Source organism: Delphinapterus leucas, chromosome 10, assembly GCF_059928025.1.
Source record: "Delphinapterus leucas isolate spDelLeu-1000000601 "Yukka" chromosome 10, BTC_Dleu_Yukka2, whole genome shotgun sequence".
Classification (NCBI taxonomy): Eukaryota; Metazoa; Chordata; class Mammalia; order Artiodactyla; family Monodontidae; genus Delphinapterus; species Delphinapterus leucas.
In genome coordinates this window covers 90,436,392-90,454,294 of record NC_143138.1, presented here as the reverse complement: position 1 = coordinate 90,454,294, position 17,903 = coordinate 90,436,392, and the positions used below count along the sequence as shown (strand labels likewise).

At 37.1% G+C, this 17,903-nt stretch overlaps 1 protein-coding gene across 4 annotated transcripts in view; it reads right to left on the bottom strand.

Moving 5' to 3' along the window:
* Window positions 1-17,903, bottom strand: part of CNTN6 (contactin 6) — a 143,355-nt gene that overhangs the window by 49,080 nt on the left and 76,372 nt on the right. For all 4 annotated transcript variants that reach the window (XM_089919571.1, XM_089919572.1, XM_089919574.1 and 1 more), the window contains one exon: window positions 16,711-16,861. In XM_089919571.1, the coding sequence (XP_089775697.1) occupies window positions 16,711-16,861 (151 nt within the window). The remainder of the gene's footprint in view (window positions 1-16,710; window positions 16,862-17,903) is intronic.

The following is a 17,903-nucleotide window of genomic DNA, read 5'->3' as shown; positions in this document are numbered from 1 at the left end:
TAACCTTTTTTTTTCTTAAATTCCATATATATGTGTTATCATACGGTATTTGTCTTTCTCTTTCTGACTTACTTCACTCTGTATGACAGACTCTAGGTCCATCCACCTCACCACAAATAACTCAATTTCATTTCTTTTTATGGCTGAGTAATATTCCGTTGTATATATGTGCCACATCTTGTTTATCCATTCATCTTTTGATGGACACTTAGGTTGCTTCCATGTGCTAGCAATTGTAAACAGAGCTGCAATGAACATTTTGGTACATGACTCTTTTTGAATTATGGTTTTCTCAGGGTATATGCCCAGTAGTGGGATTGCTGGGTCATATGGTAGTTCTATTTTTAGTTTTTTAAGGAACCGCCATACTGTTCTCCATAGTGGCTGTATCAATTTACCTTCCTGGAATCCATTTTAGATCAAATATTGACATTACATTTTAATAATTTTAGCACCTGATTGGCATAGTTAAGGTATAATATCTATGCTTATCTTACTATAATTTAATAAGCTATCTTTTAAAAATTCCTTATTTTAACAAGCTACAAAAAGTGATCTACAAACAAGTAAATACGTAAGCTTCCTTATTTAAATCAAAGTAAAGTTTCCTTTTCTATCTTTTTATATCAATAATTTTAAACAGCTCTAATGGCAGTTATATACAGAAAATATCTCACACCTCTGCACAGGGAACATTTAAAGGTTTAATCACTGGATTATTAAAGTGTATTTTATTATTCCTTATAAAATCATCAGAGTAGTAAAAAACTCAACAGATGACCCAAAAAAAGAGATAACAAAAAAGATAAAAACATAGAGACAATAAAAATGAAGTGCTATCTCAAGACAGAGATGACTGAATGGGCACAGAAAATAAAATCTAGTCTCTCTACTAAATGGTGTAGATCATCTTCTGCAAAGAACAGTACACTTTTTATCTTTAATCATTTCTAAACAAGGGGAGACACATACCAGAAAATTCAACAAAATTTTTGGAAGGAATTCTTAAATATGTTATCTCTTTTATTTTGTCTGCCTGTTAGGAAAGAGCACAAATATTCTTTTCAGTAAAGAGATGTGTAACTCCCAAAGAGAAAACAAATGTTTATAATTTGCAAATATTTGTTAGAGTACATCCTTCAGAGACTTGCCAGATGAAAGCCTAGAGTCTCTTCCCCAAGTATCTAGCAGAAGATTTGCACTCCAATCCACTTGTCTGAATTCCATCCATCCTCCCAAGCCTACTTTGATTTTCACCGTTTCAGACACACCTTATGTGTCTCCTCAGCTTCTCTTTGTTCCATTGGCTGCCAAAGGTCCAGATAATACAGCCCCGCTGGCAAAGGAGCAGCCAGCAGATAAATCCCATTTTCTTTCCTTCCAAAGTCTTTTTATTCCCAAGTAGTTTCTGTCTGGAGACAGTCTGTATGACTAACTGATGCCAGCCTACCTGTTGTGTGTCCCTTGGCTTAAAGTGAGTCAGTGGCTAGTGTAATAAGATATGATCCTGCATTGCTGCCTGTATTAACCTGCTTCACTCTTAGTTTTGTGTCCTAGGGAAACTGGAGTAAGATATGTAGCTTTCTCTATCACACCCGTCCTCTCAAACACTACAGTTCACAGTACTCTCTCTGTCTCCCCAAATATTAAAAATTAGCAGTTTTGTCCCACATCAATAAACGTATATGGGGAATTCCTTGGTGATCCAGTGGTTAGGATTCCGCACTTCCACTGAAGGGGTCCATAGGTTCTATCCCTGGTCAGGGAACTAAGATATTTTATTTTAAAAAAATAAATAAACTCATATGCAGGGAGGTTTAATAACTTACTTAGCTACAGCAAGGATGCAGGTCTTCTGATCCTGATTTCTACTGAATCATTATGTTGCCTTGTATTTTGAATTTTCCTTTATTTTAAGACTTTTTTTTTACAGCAGTTTTAGGTTCACAGAAAAATTGAGAGAAAGGTAGATTTCCTATGTACCCGCACATATGCATAGCCTCCCTTGTTGTCAACATTCCCCACCTGAATGGTACATTTGTTACAACTGATGAACATACACTGACGAGTCATAGTCAAAGACCATAGTTTACCTTAGAGTTCACCCTTGGTGTTGTGCATTCTTTGGGTTTGGGAACATATATAATAACATGTATCTATTATTATAATATCATACAGAATATTTCCACTGAACTAGAAATTCTCTGTGTTCCACCTGTTTATTCTTATGTCCTCCAGCCCTTGGCAACTACTGATCTTTTTACTGTCTCCAAAGTTTTGCCTTTTCCAGAATGTCATATAGTTGCAATCACACAGTATGTAAACTTTCAGATTGGCTTCTTTTAGTTAGTAATATGTATTTAAGATTCTTCCATGTCTTTTCATGGCCTGTTAGCTCATTTCTTTTTAGCACCAAATAATATTCCATTGCCTGGATATACCAGTTTATTTATCCATTTGCCTACTGAGGAATCTCTTGGTTGCTTCCAATTTGGGGCAATTATGAATACAGATGCTATAAACTATATAGTGTGCAGGTTTTTGTGTGGACATAAGTTTTCAAGTCCTTTGGGTGAACATTAAAGAGTACAATATCTGTATTGTATGATAAGAGTATGTTTAGTTTTTTTGTTGTTGTTTTTTTTTTTTCGGTACGTGGGCCTCTCACTGTTGTGGCCTCTCCCATTGTGGAGCACAGGCTCCGGATGCGCAGGCTCAGCAGCCATGGTTCACGGGCCCAGCCACTCCGCGGCATGTGGGATCTTCCCGGACCGGGGCATGAACCTGTGTCCCCTGCATGGGCAGGCGGACTCTCAACCACTGCGCCACCAGGGAAGCCCATATATTTAGTTTTGTAAGAAACTGCCAAACTGTCTTCCAAAGTGGCTGTACCATTTTGCATTCCCATCAGCAATGAATGAGAGTTCTCGTTGCTCCATATCCTTGCCAGCATTTGGTGTTAATCTTCCAGATTTTGGCCATTCTAATAGGTGTGTAGTGGTATCTCGTTTTAATTTACATTTTCCTGATGACATATGCTGTGGAACATCTTTTCAAATGTGTATTTGCCATCTGTGTATCTTACTTGGTGAGGTGTATGTTAAGGTCTTTTGCCCATTTTTTAATGGAGTTGTTGGTTTTCTTATTCTTGAGTTTAAAGAGTTCTTGGCATACTTTAGATAACAGTCTTTTATCAGATGTGTATTTTGCAAATATTCTTTCCCAGTCTGTGGCTTGACTTTTCGTTCTGTTGACATTGTCTTTCACAGAGCAGAAGTTTTTTTTTTTTTTTTTTTTTTTATTTTAAGGAAGTCCAGGTTATTATGTCTTTCCTTCATGGATCTGACTTTGATGTTGTATCTATAAAGTCATGGCCTTACCCAAGGTCATCTAGATTTTCTCCTATGTTATCTTCTAGGAGTTTTACAGTTTCTTGTTCTACATTTAGGTCTGTGATCCATTCTGAGTTTTGTTTTGTTTTGTTTTGTTTTGGTGAAGGGTGTAAGGTCTGTGTCTAAATTCTTTTTTTTTCTTTTTTTTTTTTTTGCATGTGGCTGTCCAGTTGCTTCAGCACCATTTGTTGAAAAGACTGCCTTGCTTCGTTGTATTGCCTTTGCTCCTTTGTCATAATTTTCTTTTTAGACAAGTTTTCACTCTCTAAATAGACTGTAAAAGCTAAGTTTTTTTTGCTTAAGTGATATAGGGGTCAAGTGATATAGGGGTTTTAAGACCATGAACTCTGAAGTCAGCTTGCTTTTGCTTTGTGTTCTGGCTCTCTCTTGTTGGCTCTGTTCCTTTGGAAGCACTTGCTTGCTTTCTATAAAAATTTCCATGTAAATGGGGATAACAGTAGTAATAACCTCAGTTTGTTTTGAGAATCAAATTTTTTAAATGTATTAAAAATGCTGAGATAAGCCTAGAGGATAATGAGTAATCCCAAATGGTAGCTGTTCTTCTTTATGTGTTTTGTATTTTTCACCAATACCTGTAATTCATAGGTACTAAATAAATACGTGTTTTCTGTTTGTATATGCCACAAAACCTTTAGTCTTCTGTTTCTAGGTGCAGGTGTATATTTATTACCATTACTAATAAATTCAGTAAACTTACCGAAAATCACTCAGGCAAATAATTTCTTTGTTTAAAAGTAAAAGCTAGGGCTTCCCTGGTGGTGCAGTGGTTAAGAATCCTCCTGCCAGTGCAGGGGAAACGGGTTGTACCCCTTGTCCGGGAAGATCCCACATGCCACGGAGCAACTAAGCCCATGTGCCACAACTACTGAGCCTGCGCTCTAGAGCCCATGAGCTAAACTACTGAGCCTGTGTGCCACACCGACTGAAGCCCGTGTGCCTAGAGCCCGTGCTCCGTAACAAGAGAAGCCACCGCAATGAGAAGCCCGTGCACCGCAGAGTAGCCCCTGCTCGCCGCAACTAGAGAAAGCCCGTGCACAGCAACGAAGACCCAATGCAGCCAAAAATAAAATAAATAAATTTATTTTTTAGAAAAGTAAAAGCTAGTTAAAAATATAAACATGATGCTTATTTAGCTAAGTGACTTTCAGTTCGTTTGCTGATGCCATATAAAGTAGGACAAGAATTGAGGAAAAGAAATAAATTCAGATCAGTCTTAGCAAGGACAAGACTTGCTTATCCTTGCTAAAAGGATATAGAGCAAATTTTAATCATTCTTTTATATAGTTCCAATCATGAAACTAAAGTTTTAATAAAAATTTTTTTCATTAGTATGGTAATATGGACCCTGTTGGGGGGTTCCTAATTATTTAGTTAATTTACAGAAAATACAGTTATTAAATCCTTTGTATTTTCTTAGCCTCTTCCCTAGCTCCAAAGAAGTAACAGTGTTCCTTTGGTCTCTTGTATTGAGTAACATCAGGCACAGTGTGTTTAAATTTATATGTATAATGGGATGTGAGTGGAGTAGGAAAAGTAAACAAACTAAAAACCTACATGGTGTGGCATCACCAATCGGTAGCACAAATAAATTCAATTTTGCTATGTTTTGTCAGAAAATACGTTTTTCTCAGGTGCCTAGGGGAAAAAACACAGCATGCATGGCTGCATGCCGTTTTTTCTTACTACTTGTAATGGACTAAAGGAATATTAATCAGATTAAATAGCTAAAGATATGTTTGTCATGAACTGATTAATCAAAAATGATTTGAGGGTCATTATACAGTTAAGTGAGAGGGTTTAACTAGCAAAGGATTGTTTAGAAGTATTACCTGGAGATTAAAAATGGACTCAAACACATTTTAATTTGCATAGAGATGAAAACATCACTGCTGCCAGTGTCTAATTTTTAAAAAATTCCTGGTTTCTATGGTTGCATTTTATGCCTAATGCATAATTACTGGTGTGAACAGCCAAATGTTTCAGAGTTAAGCCTTTGGTTCAACTGTTCTAAACTCCAAAGCAGAAATCAAGCATCAGATACTCAGACCTTAGAATTCATCAAAATGTGACTCCTTCTTTAATATACACAAATAATTTAAGCAACGGCTTTGTAGTGGCTGACATACAATGCAAAAACAGTTTCAGGGCAACTGAATTGTGACATAAATTAGGAGATGCCAGATAAGAACCTTTGCTAAATAACATAATTATTTGGTGTCATGATGTGTCTTTATTTCGATGGCATGCCAAAGAGTGTGCTGCTAGGCTGATTCCCATAAAATGTGAAGGAAGTGTGATTTAACATTAACAAAACTGCATCAGATGGAGAGCTTAGCTAAATTAATCCAGTGAAAGAGCTCTAAGAGGAATATTTAGCTGTTCAGTAGAAGAAGGGAAAGATAAAGAAAAGTGTCTGCATTTGCTGCAGTATTTTAGGATGCCTGAGAAAACACAAAAGGGAATTAAAACAGATTCATATGCTAACATGCCTTACAGCCCAAGCAAATCAAAAGAAAAGATAGGAAATTATAAAGTTAGCAAATGACAAAAAAGTTGTGAAAATAGGACTTAAAAGAAATATCTTGAAAAGTATGCTCCCAAAATAACTGGAGGCAAACAGATTGAAAACACAATGGGAGAAAGAGTTGTGCAAAACAGAATGGAGAAGTTTGAACATTGCAAGGACATTTTGGCTACACTTTCATTATGTTTATGATGATGAGCCTATTGTGTGATTTTCCTCAAGGCTTTGAAATTTTGCAGATGTAAAGCTGTATCTGCAGCTTACTTTGAGATAGGTGAATGAGATTCAAACACAGCCAGGTGAACTTAAACTAGTAACTTTATCCTCGAGGTCTTTGTTTTCCCTCAGATATAAAAAGTGAGGGAATTGGGCTGGAACATTCATGATTATTACCCCTTTCACTCCAGCTTTGTAATACAGTGATTTCAGAATATGTGTATCTCAGAAATGCCTCCCCTTGCTGTCTTGAACGTGGGTAGTTTTGAAAGTGATGGATGCTAGTGGGATTTCCAATTCTAGATCCCCTTTGGCTACTGAATTATTGTACTCCTCAGAATCTTTACAAAACTAACAAACTGGCTGAGAATGGGAGGTCAACTTGGATGTGCCTCCTAGTCTGCTAATTCTTTCTTCTTAATTATAACACATAATTTCATATCAGATCAAGTCCTTTATGGAGCTTAGGGAGTTTATCCCTGTTTGTTGAATTTGCATATCTGTGTCTTATATGTCACCAAAAATTATATTGTATGTTACATTGAAAATCCAGTCATTTGAACGTTGTAGATTCAAGATGCTAAGCCACTAAGAGGACTGAATTATTTTATTTTATTGATGTGAGTTGACTCCATCTTTCAGTACATTGACAACTTACGGACTTATCCTATACCTTTTATTAATATAAAAATAGAATTTGAGTGTATATATCACAGTTTTTAGAAGAATTTTTGTCTAACTGGAAAAAATGAGGAACAAATAATGTGTACAGTATGACAGTCTGCATTTAGATCCACAGATGGACACTATACTACTTCAAAAAGCTAATTAAAAACCTACAGTGTAGTGTTTAATATTACACATGGCTTTGAAATCAGAGCTTCCTGGAATTGAATGCTTTTCTATCATTTACTATCTGTGTGACTGTGGACATGATGCCTGACTTCTCCAAGCCTTAGTTTTAACCCATCTAAAAAGTATAAATAAATGATAACCTCCATAGGTATCTTGTAAAAATTAAGTGAATTGTTGTATCTAACATTTTAATATACTGCCCAGTGTAGGTAGGATATTAGTGGATATTATTATTGTTATTGTTATTATATATGATGAGGGTCAGGGTCAACTATGAGAAGGGTAGATTTCTGGCTATAGTGGTTAATTTGATCTGAGATAGAATGAAAACTGTATGTAATTAAGTATATCTAAGCATCCCTCGAGTACTCAAGGAGTCAACTTTTGGATTGCTCATAAAATAATTTGATTCTCTACTTAGAGAAATCATGGATGAAATATATCCTGTACTGAGGAAGGGAAGTCTAAATCTAAATCTTCGAAGTGGCATCAAGTATGAAGCTAACTATGGGTTAAAGCTGCCACACAGTAAACCTGCTCCTCCTACATTCCTCATGTAGGAAATTTTCCTACCTACCCTTCAAGCACCAGGTCAGTTACCTCCAGCCTGCTGAGGCCTTTCTCTCCTGTGTAAGCTGTGTTCGTGAGTCTCTACACCATCTTCTGTCTGTGGTGACACATACCCCACTGCACTGGAGCTGTTGACCTGCCTGCTTCCCCCGCAAGATTCTGGGCTCATTCAAATTTATAAACCTAGAATCTTCTACACGGACTGTCAGTTGGTTTGCAGTTGTGCTTATAAATAAGTGAATGGTTTGACAAGTTACACTTGAGTATCAGATTTGTCGCTCTAACTCAGTAATTCTCCAGCTATGCTCTCAGGAGATCCAGGGGATTCTTAGGGCACTCCACGGGCTGCTTGTGGCTGAAAAGTGATGAGGGTTTAGAGAGGGGCTCTGATTCTCCCTCCAGGACATTAGCCAGATTAGTTCAGTTTTACTTGTTTTATGAAATGAGCTCTTGCATAAATTTCATTTGGAAATGCTTTTCAATTCTACTGTTGAAAAAAAGAAAAAAAAAGATATAGGGAAATAATAGCCAGTGACTTTAAAAAAATGCTCTGACAGCCTCACTCTTCATTTTGAAAATGTTAACAAGACTCACTGTCACATAATTGGTCTGGCTTTTATTTCTTCAGCTGGATCATAATTTCTACCAAGACAAAAATTCTATTTCTATCTATTTCTATTTATTTACTTTCTGTATGCCCACCAGTATCTCTAAAACAGGGTGGGCGTAACAAACCCTTGTCAAGCAACCATTTTCTTTCCAGATGAGGAACATTATACTTTAAGCATATCAAGTGATCACTTTTTTCTGCCAAAGTCAAACCAAGAATGAAAGGTCATTTGTATAAATTGCACTGATAACTGACCTTTTCTGTCTATAAAATTATTGCTGTTGAATACTTACGTAAACTTTGGAAGATATAAATGTCACTCAGAAATTAGAAACAAGCACTTAAGTAAGTTGACACCATTCGAAGGCCAATTATATTCATACTTTCAAAAAGTAAGTGAACTGAGGACTTACATCTCCTCAGCAATGAGATAAGAGGAGGAGCTGAGCATGTTAGTACAGGAAGCAGAGTTCTTAGGGGAAAGAGGATGAAACAAAGTTTCTATTTTTAAAATGATACATTTGCATCAAATCAGTGTTACTCTAGGTGGTATTGAACAGTCTCAGCTTTACTTGGGAGCAGAGAGAGTGAATTTGTAAAAATGCAGATTTCTCAGCCCTTCTTACCCACTAACTCAAAATCTTGAATGCAGCTCTGGGATCTGCATTTTTCACAAGGTTCTTATGCATAATCATGCATGATCTTGAAATCTTATGCACGAAAATCTTATGCATGATAATGAAATCTACCAATGTTGCCAGTGAATTCATAGCAACTCTATGATGAATGAGGCTTATGCATTTTCAGTGATAGCTTATAGTACAAGAATTTATAAGTTGCTATTTATTTGTGGAACTTCTTTGCTTTGCTGTATTTGCCCTTGGCTTAAAACCACAGAATGTTATTACCCATCATTAAAACATTTTAAATAGAGAACTAAAGCAATGATAGTCTAACTAAGGCAGCAGTGTAAAACAGCACACACCCAGCTGGGCAGGCTTGGGTTTAAAGACAGGCTTTACATCTTTAATGAACTGGCGCTTTTTCAGACCATGTCAGGTAGGTGGCTCTGCAGGCATGTGCTAAAGGGTCAGTGCTTCAGGCCAGTGGAGGCCAATGGGGATAAAGAAAGGAAGATTGGATGGCAAGAGGAAAAAAATAGGGCAAGACTGACAAGGGCACACATAGGATTTTAGCTTGTTACATCTTTGCTTGACACAGGCAAGAGTTATCAGATGGCTCTTGACATCTTCAGCATGTGTTCCCTTGGAAAGGCTCACCTTAACAAGGCTTTCAGGAGTTGAGTATGAACGATTTAAAATTTTATTACAAAGAAGCAGCACAGAAGGGAGATTGTAATAAGCCTGGCATTATGCAGACTGTCATTCTTCCTTAAACATGGGAACATATGGTTCATTTGCCTATTTGATACTCATGCCACCTAATGTACTAAGCACTATTATATTAAGTAGTTGGTGATACAAAATAAAATTAGGTTTATTTGCTTGTTCCATTAGGAAGCTCTGCAAGGAGGAAGGGCTAGGAAATCCTGCTTACCAGTTGCTACATTCTGGCTAAAGTTGCATTAAAAAAAAAACGTGTGGACGGGATATTTTATTAAGATTGAGCGCTTGGGGGTAAAGGTTTAAAAAAAGAAGGAATAGTGGTGATTTAGAAAGCAGTTATTGAAAAATGCATAGAGAAGGGTCAAATAGGGAGGGAGCATCATATAATCAGCTTCCTTACAACCAGGCAGCCAGACTCCCATTAGCTGATGCCCCACAGGGTAAGATGGCTGTGAAAAGGCTCCAGGGAGAAAGTGGAATGATAGCTAAGTGTTGGGCAACAGACTCTGTAACTAAAGGAACTACTTTGTCCAGGTAGCTTAGCAAGGAGAAGAATGAAGACAGACTCTTTTTTTTTTTTTATTCTGTTCCTTTTCTGTGTCACTGTGCTAAGGGCTTTCAAATAGGTTCTCCCAAGTGTTTTTTACCCATGAAGAAAAGAAAGATCAAGTGACTTGCTCAATAATGATCAATTATCTCTTGGCACAGAGAATGACATCTCATCCTTGTTTCTCCTCATCTCCTTCTCTCTCATTTCTGCTTACCATCTCCACTCTTCTTCCCCTGGCCCTTTCCCACAAGGTACTATTGTGTCTAAGAGGGAGGTCTTGGAAGTTGAAGTGCCATGCAGATGGAAATGGAGTGGGCCCACTAAATTGGGGGATTGAAAGCAAAACTATTGAATAAGCATCACTACTAGATTCCATGCCACCTAATGGGTTCATTATGTTCCCACAGGGTACACCATTTTATGAAGTGCCCAGGGCCACGCAGGTTTTAATGGTGTCATTATTGTAGGATAAAGCACAAAATCCAGGATTTGATAAGATCTGTTTAGAAGTGTATATATACATATATATATACACCCACATATGTGTATCTGGGTGGAAAGAGGTAATTAAATTGGTTCCAAAAAATCCAACAGTCCTCTTATTTCAAGTCTGTGGAATATGATCACATCCTGAAACCAACTGCTCAGGGGTAGGGGCAGAATCTCTGACTGAATGAGTTCGATTCTCTGTGAATTTCAAAGTGCCGTTTGTATTCAGCTCTTTGAGATTACCAGGGTAAAAGTGGTTCAAACATAGCCATATGCTCTGTGGTAACTATGTCCTTCAGAAATGTATCTGAATATGAAAAAAGTGTGCTTTAGTTTTTTGAGATATATGAAAAGCCTGGTATACTACCTGTCATATGGAGGTACTTAAAATGGTTAATTATTAATGACAATTAGTCTAACATATAGCTGGATTTTATTTTACTTCATTTTATGAAATGACGGAGAAATGTGGTGGATTTTTTTAGGAAAGTGAAGAAGCAATGTGATGGGTTACCTATTAATTCAATTATTATTCTTCCAATAATAGGAAAAAAAAGTCTGTCCATCTCTTTGTTTTTGTTGTTCAGAGCTTGTGTTCCCACTCAGACAAGATCTCAGGTGATATAGACGTCTTACTGAATGCTGCCCTTCAGAGGACGTTTTGAGCTGTCTTCCCAGCAGGTTCACATTTCCTGCGTTTTCTATTAAATTCATGAGGTGACCCCTGAACAGGTAGCCAGCAGTCACTGGGTATAAGGAGATAAATTTAGGCCTTTGATTTCTGTCAGTTCACTTGCTAAGTGGATCCACAAGGCAAAAAAGAAGCGATTAATCAAACTTAGCAGATGTGGAATTGATTCCTTCAGTTGCCTCAGAATGCCTTGCACAGATAAGCTTAATCTGTATTCATCTTGACTTCCTGTGGTGAAGTCTGTGGTTTTTCCCTTGGCTGGTGGAGGTAAGAATGTGTAACTTGGATTTGCATAAAGGTTAGGATAACAGCAGTAAATGCACCCAATGGCAACAGGGTGTATACAGATCACCCATCCTTTTCACACATGCTATGTCATTTGAGTCTCATACAACTCCAAGGGTGAGACAAGTATTATTTTCTCTATTTTTCAAACAAATCAACTGAGAACTATTGAAGTTAAAGGACTTGCTAGAAGTTATCAACTTAGTGAGAAGTAGAGTTCATACCAGAACTCAGATCTTTGACTCCAAATAACTTAAAAACAAAACACTTTCTTATGAAGGCATATTATGTATCATGTAGTTGGCTACTTAAAAATTACCTACAGAACCTATTATAGTATTTGGGGTATAATTTTTGCTCATCAGATCTTTACAGAATGAATGAATGAACACATCATTGGTCTGTTAATTATTAAATATGTTTTTGGTTTGACTGCAAAATCTCTTAATTCAGGTAGACACAAAACAAAGTAAATTTTAACTTTCATTGATTTAGCAAAGTAGAAAATATTCATTGGACATCTGTTATGTTCCAGGTTTGTTCTGGGTGCTGGGCCCATAATGGTGAGTTAATGAGTGGTGCCTAGTACTCTCGGGATGCTTAAATCTAGATGCCAGGGCCCTCTGTAACCTCTGAATCCATGTAAACAGATCATTTTAGCTGTTTTGACAATTCACAGCAATCACCATGTTTGGCTCAATCACTTGGTCACCTGAACAAATCACTAAAACATGTATAAAACTATGAGTAAGAGTATGATAGAATCTGCAATTTCAACCTGCCAGGCTAACGTTTTGCATTGATTTCTAACATATAATCTCTGTTCTGGCAGTCATTGCATGGGTAGCATGCTTAGTATTTCTGAAAGTTGTTTTCATATTATTTCATCTTAAATAAGTCCAGGAAACAGTGACCTCAATGAAAAAAACAGTAGGCTAGTGATTTTACGCAAACTCAGGCCACTCGTCAATGACAGAACTGAGACTAGAATCTTGGTTTTCTGATTCCCAGCAAGGGACTCTTTATAATACATCCCAGTTTCTTCCACAGGAACATACCATTGCTTCTCTTCAGTTTAGGTGCTGTTTCTAAATGACTGGCAGCTCCAAAAAGAAAGAGGTAGATGGAGTATGACTATAGATTCCTGGCAGGAAACCAGGCAGCCTTAGGGCTCTGTAATGCCATCTGCCTATTTTTAGTTGGAGTAAAACTTTTCTCTTCTGACAGCCAGCCACAAATATAGACACTTGTAAAGATGGAACTCTTAAAATAGTCAAAACTTTGTGACACACAGGCCAATAAGAAACACCATATTCAGAAATGTTGCTTCATCTGAATTATCAACACATGAAATTTGGTAAAATCACGTGACAATAGCTTTCAGAAAATAAAGAGTTTGAGTATGTTCTCCATTATTTGCAGAGAGGAAAAGATCTGGAAACAGAGATGGCAGATTTGGCATCAGTTCTAAGCTTTGCATTAGCTATGTGATATACGCTGTCTGATTCTTGTAAGACTGGAAGAAATTTCAAAAAATATATATTGCCAACATTTTTATAAGTAAGGCATACAGTAAGATTACTTTGAATAAGCTTCTTTAGAGTCCTTTCAACCATCTCTAGATAGTTACACTTTATTGAAAGCAAGTGTAGCAACAATGAAATTTCAAAGTAGACAGGATGGTATAGAAGTTTTATAACAGACTAAAAACGTACATTTCCCCATGTAGATATTTCCAAGGTCAAGAACTAAAAACTGTTCCTACTTGGAATCATTTAAACTGTTTTCTGTACCTGATTCTTTTAATCTTCCTGTGTATACAGTTGTATCGTGGTTTAACAGAGTATGAAAGGTTAGGAATTACATTTATTTTGCTATTTAGATAAAATATTCAGGCTGATGTGGCATTAAAATCTGTGTACTAAGACTCAGTGTTCTGTGTTTGAGGTTAGGATCTGGCTCTATAAAATTTGGACAATGGACTAGGTCTCTGTCTCCTAGGTAATTAATTTCATTAGTTTCGGAAATTATGGCTTCCCCTATGGTACACACACACACACACACACACGTGTGTGCACGTACAGTGTAAAAATGTATACACAGACTCTAAGTCAAATAACTTCTATTCATATATTGCAAATGTTAGAAGAACTATTTTGTGGCATTACCTACTCTTTTAATATTCTCCTCCCCAAAGTGTTCTTCCAGTGTGGTAGCTATTTGCAAGCTGAATGCAGTTACTTTGCTAGAATTTGGGATCTGTCCTGGCAACACTGACTTGAGAAGGAGAAAAGATCATGGAGAAAAGAGTCAGTTCCCTTCTAATGGCTCATATCAAAGCTATAGAAGAAATAATCAACCTTAGGCTTGAATGGGCTTGGAGAGACTACTTGGCTCTATGTTCTCTTTTAGGAAGATGAAATGCTTCTAATCCATCTTTGATATAGAAGCCTATCAAAGACATGGGACTTACTCTAAGTTATGGTGTAATTAGGATAGAATAGAGGCTGGGCTATGTCTTCATTGTACATACAACCTCCACAGTAAACCGTTATGCCCTTTCCCTCCTTCCCTCCTCCTTCCCTTCCTCCCTTCCTCCATTCCTTCCTTCCTTTCTTCTTTCCTTCCTTCCTTCTTTCCTTTTTTTTTTTTTATCACTGCTCTAATTTTTACCTTCAGCCTGTTTGGAAATCACCATGATAAGACTACAAAAAAGCCATCAAGTCAACACAAATAGAAGCATGGGTGCTGCATTTCCCAATAAGCTGCATGGAGTCAACTCTTAATGAAACCAGTCATCTCAGAAAACAATAGAAGAGGGGGCAGGATAGGGAACATGCAGAAACACAAAGTCACAGAGCTGGCTGTGTGTGACCTTTGCAAATTACTGCTTAAGATCAGCTATACCTGGCAGAGATACACATCTGTAATTACTGTACTCTGCTGGGGCTCGACCTTTTTTCCCAAATTTTTAGGATGCATATTCAGGAGATAATTTTATTTGTTTTCTTTTGCTGAAACCTGTAATGAAATTCTAAAGCAATGAGTGAATGGAATTATGAAAGAAGAATCTGTAAATAAAAATCATGTGGGCCATTCCTTTAACCCCAGTGAGACGATGCTGAATCTGATATAACTATTAGTGACTGTTTGGAGGCTAAAAAGATCCCAAATTCATCCTATATGGAGCAAAACAAATAAAACAAAAATCTGAAAAGCAGTTTCCCTTGTACCCTACAAAGCTTTTCTTTTCTCTCTCGCTCTCTCTCTCTCTCTCTCTCTCTCTCATTTTCTTACATCCATCTAAATCTTTTTCCGTTTCTTTCTCTTCCCAACATGCCTTGCATTTGGGCCTTTAAAGGTTATAGAAGGTAAACAGTAGTCATTCTGGCTCTTTAGGTGAAAACTTACAGTCACTTTAGTAAATGAAGCAGAGCTAATCGATCTTTCCGAACCCTCAGTACAGAGCCTGTGTTTGAGCCTATGGGATCTCTGGAGTTTTCCTGTTCTATAGCAGTATATTTAAACCTTGATTAGGATTTAGGAATGAAAGAGAAAACATTTAAAGAAGATCCACATCCAGATCTGTTGGGAGTGCTTGCAGCAGTTTCCCAGATAGTCTACCTGAGGAAGGAGCCCAGCTGGGGCAGGGCACCAGTTTTCCTTTCACCTTTCTTTTCACCTTAGTTTTGAATTATCTGTTCTTATGTCTTGAGGCATTTCCTCCCAGAATAGCCTTTCTCTAAAGCTGGTAATGCCTTACATATTCATCCTTTTGGACATGTTCATTCATTCTGCAGACATTTATTGAGTTTGGGTTCTGTGCCAAGGCACAGGACATACAAGGATACATTTGACAGAATCCCTCTCCTGGGAAAAGCTTTAGTCCGGGGCTGTAGAGACCCCTGGAGACAGAAAACAGTAAGAAAAGAAAGAGTGCCTTTGAAGGGGCTTTCTCTTATATATCTCGCCATGTCAGGAGAGGGTCTGCAAGGCAGAAGATATAACGGTGAGAACACTCTACACAATTAACACTGTTTATTTGCTTGTTTTAACTTCCTTTTCTCTCTTCTGGACCACAAATGCAATCTAAGATCAGAAATGACAAAATGGTGTCCCTGCAACCCACCTATGGACATTTTTTCTGGCTCAGAATTTTCAGTGCCAAAAATCAGATTTCTAGCTTTTCCTGAAATGTTAGAGGTTCTTCCCATAAAACAACGTTTGACTGAATTCAGAGTTTATGACTGCCTCTTTTAGGTGTAGAACTCGCTCTCCAGTCCTTCACAGTCTTCCAAGATTGACAGATAGCCATTTTTTCATCACACTATAGTTGTCTTTTCTTTCACTTGGCCTGTTTCATTATTTATGTTACCTGCCTGGTATGTATATGAGTTTGTGACACGTATGATGCTGAAGAAGTGCCCATTGAACCATTTTCATATCTTCAGCACAACAGCTAATTCATAGTAGTAGCCCATTGTGTATTTGATCACATAGAAACACACATGGGTCATTAAATTAGAGCTACAACTGTAGTCAAGTCAACTCTGGGTAAACAAGGTTCTACAGCACAATGGACTGAAATGTATTATGAGTAGAGAAAAACACCTGTTTTGGGGCTGTCAAAACTCTCCCAGTAAACATGCCAGTGCCAATCAGGGATTTCTCAACCACATCCATAGTAGAAGGAAACCTCTCTTCTTTCTCTACAGGAACCTCTCTACATTTTTTTCATGTGGTGAATTCATTTTGTCCTGGGATGAACACCTGTGTGACTATTTAAAAACCGCAATGCCAGGTGTGTGAGTATGAGTGCCTCCTTTGTATAATGCTCTTCTCAATGATTTCTTAGGCTGGGTCAGGAAAAAGCCTTCAAACTGAATATAGAAAAAGGTGTTAAAGGATTTTTTAAAATATATCTGTTACAAGTGCACGCACTGAAAATATTGCAGTCAAATTGTACAAACAGCTCGTAGCCTTGAAAGATCCTTTTGTTTTTACCATCATGTGAAAATGTTTAGTATCTCCGCATATGTAGTTGTAAGTTGGGAGGGAGTAATACGGGAGGGAATTTTGGAAGACCTAGTAAACCCTAAAAATCTGGAAGATATTATATTACAAAATATTTAAAATATTAAAACAAAAGAGATTTGTTTACCTTTTGCTTTGTCTCAGGATCTCCATTCCTCTTTTCCAGGAGATGGCGGCCCTAGGGAAAGCATTCGGTTTGCATTCGATCACAATATCACCACCAACTTGAACAACTGAATTTTTTTTAATGGGATTTTTGGAGAAATCAGGAGCTGAAGCTAAAAACAAAATTACAAAATTGTTAAATTACTAATATCTGTAAACAAAACTTTTTTCAATCTACTTTGCTCAAGGTTTTTTTGGGCTAGTTATGGATTTGGCATTTTGGAGTCAGTTTCCATTTGTAAAATGAAGATGACAGTAGATATTACCTCAGAAAGTTAGTCTAGGTCTTGAATGAGATAACATTCAATAAAGAAGGATAAATAGTGCCTGGAACAAAGTATGGGTTCAGTAAAAGTAATTTATTTTTGTTTTGGTGCTGGTCATTGTGATAACAAAAGCAAGCTGGAGTGAGGGAGGAAGCAAGTTACAAAAAGTCACATTCTTAATAATATTTATAATGAAGAGGGTGAAGATGGTTCCATAAGAACAGAAGATGGAATTTTAACCCTGATTAGGGAAATTACTAAATCTGTTCTAGCCAAGATAATAATCCTAAATGTGAATATACATATATGACAATGAAATACCTTTGAAGTAAATCAGAAGTACATCATCATTATTTTAGATTTCTTCAGGCATGCCTTTAACTAGAAAAATGGAAATAAATAGTCTGCCTTCTGTTGAAGCAGGCAGGCTGAGTAGAAACTTAAAAAAAAAAAAAAAACCTAATCTTTGTCAGTTTCAACAAATACCAGTTCATGAGGGTGATAAATAATTAGACTGTCTGGGTGCATCCAAGTCTTCCCAGCTCCATTCTTGTGGGAACCTATGTGTCCAATCCCCATTCTTAGCCTAAAGTCTACGTGAACTGAAGTTCTTTCAGATATGCCATGTTCTCTAGCTTCTGGGCGTTTCAAGTATGGCTTCTCTGTCCTTCCACTGACTTGTGCATGCTTTTTCTTCTGATCTCAGCTTAAAGAGAATGTTCTCAATTTAGGTTATGTTCAACTGATAACACCTATTCAATTCTTCACTGTAATAATCATGATATTTTAAAATTTAGCCTTTTTTCTCTGTGAAAGTACAGGTTCTATGAAGGTAAAGATCAGTTTAATTTTGATAATTATGTTTTAGGTGCTTAGTACACAACAAATA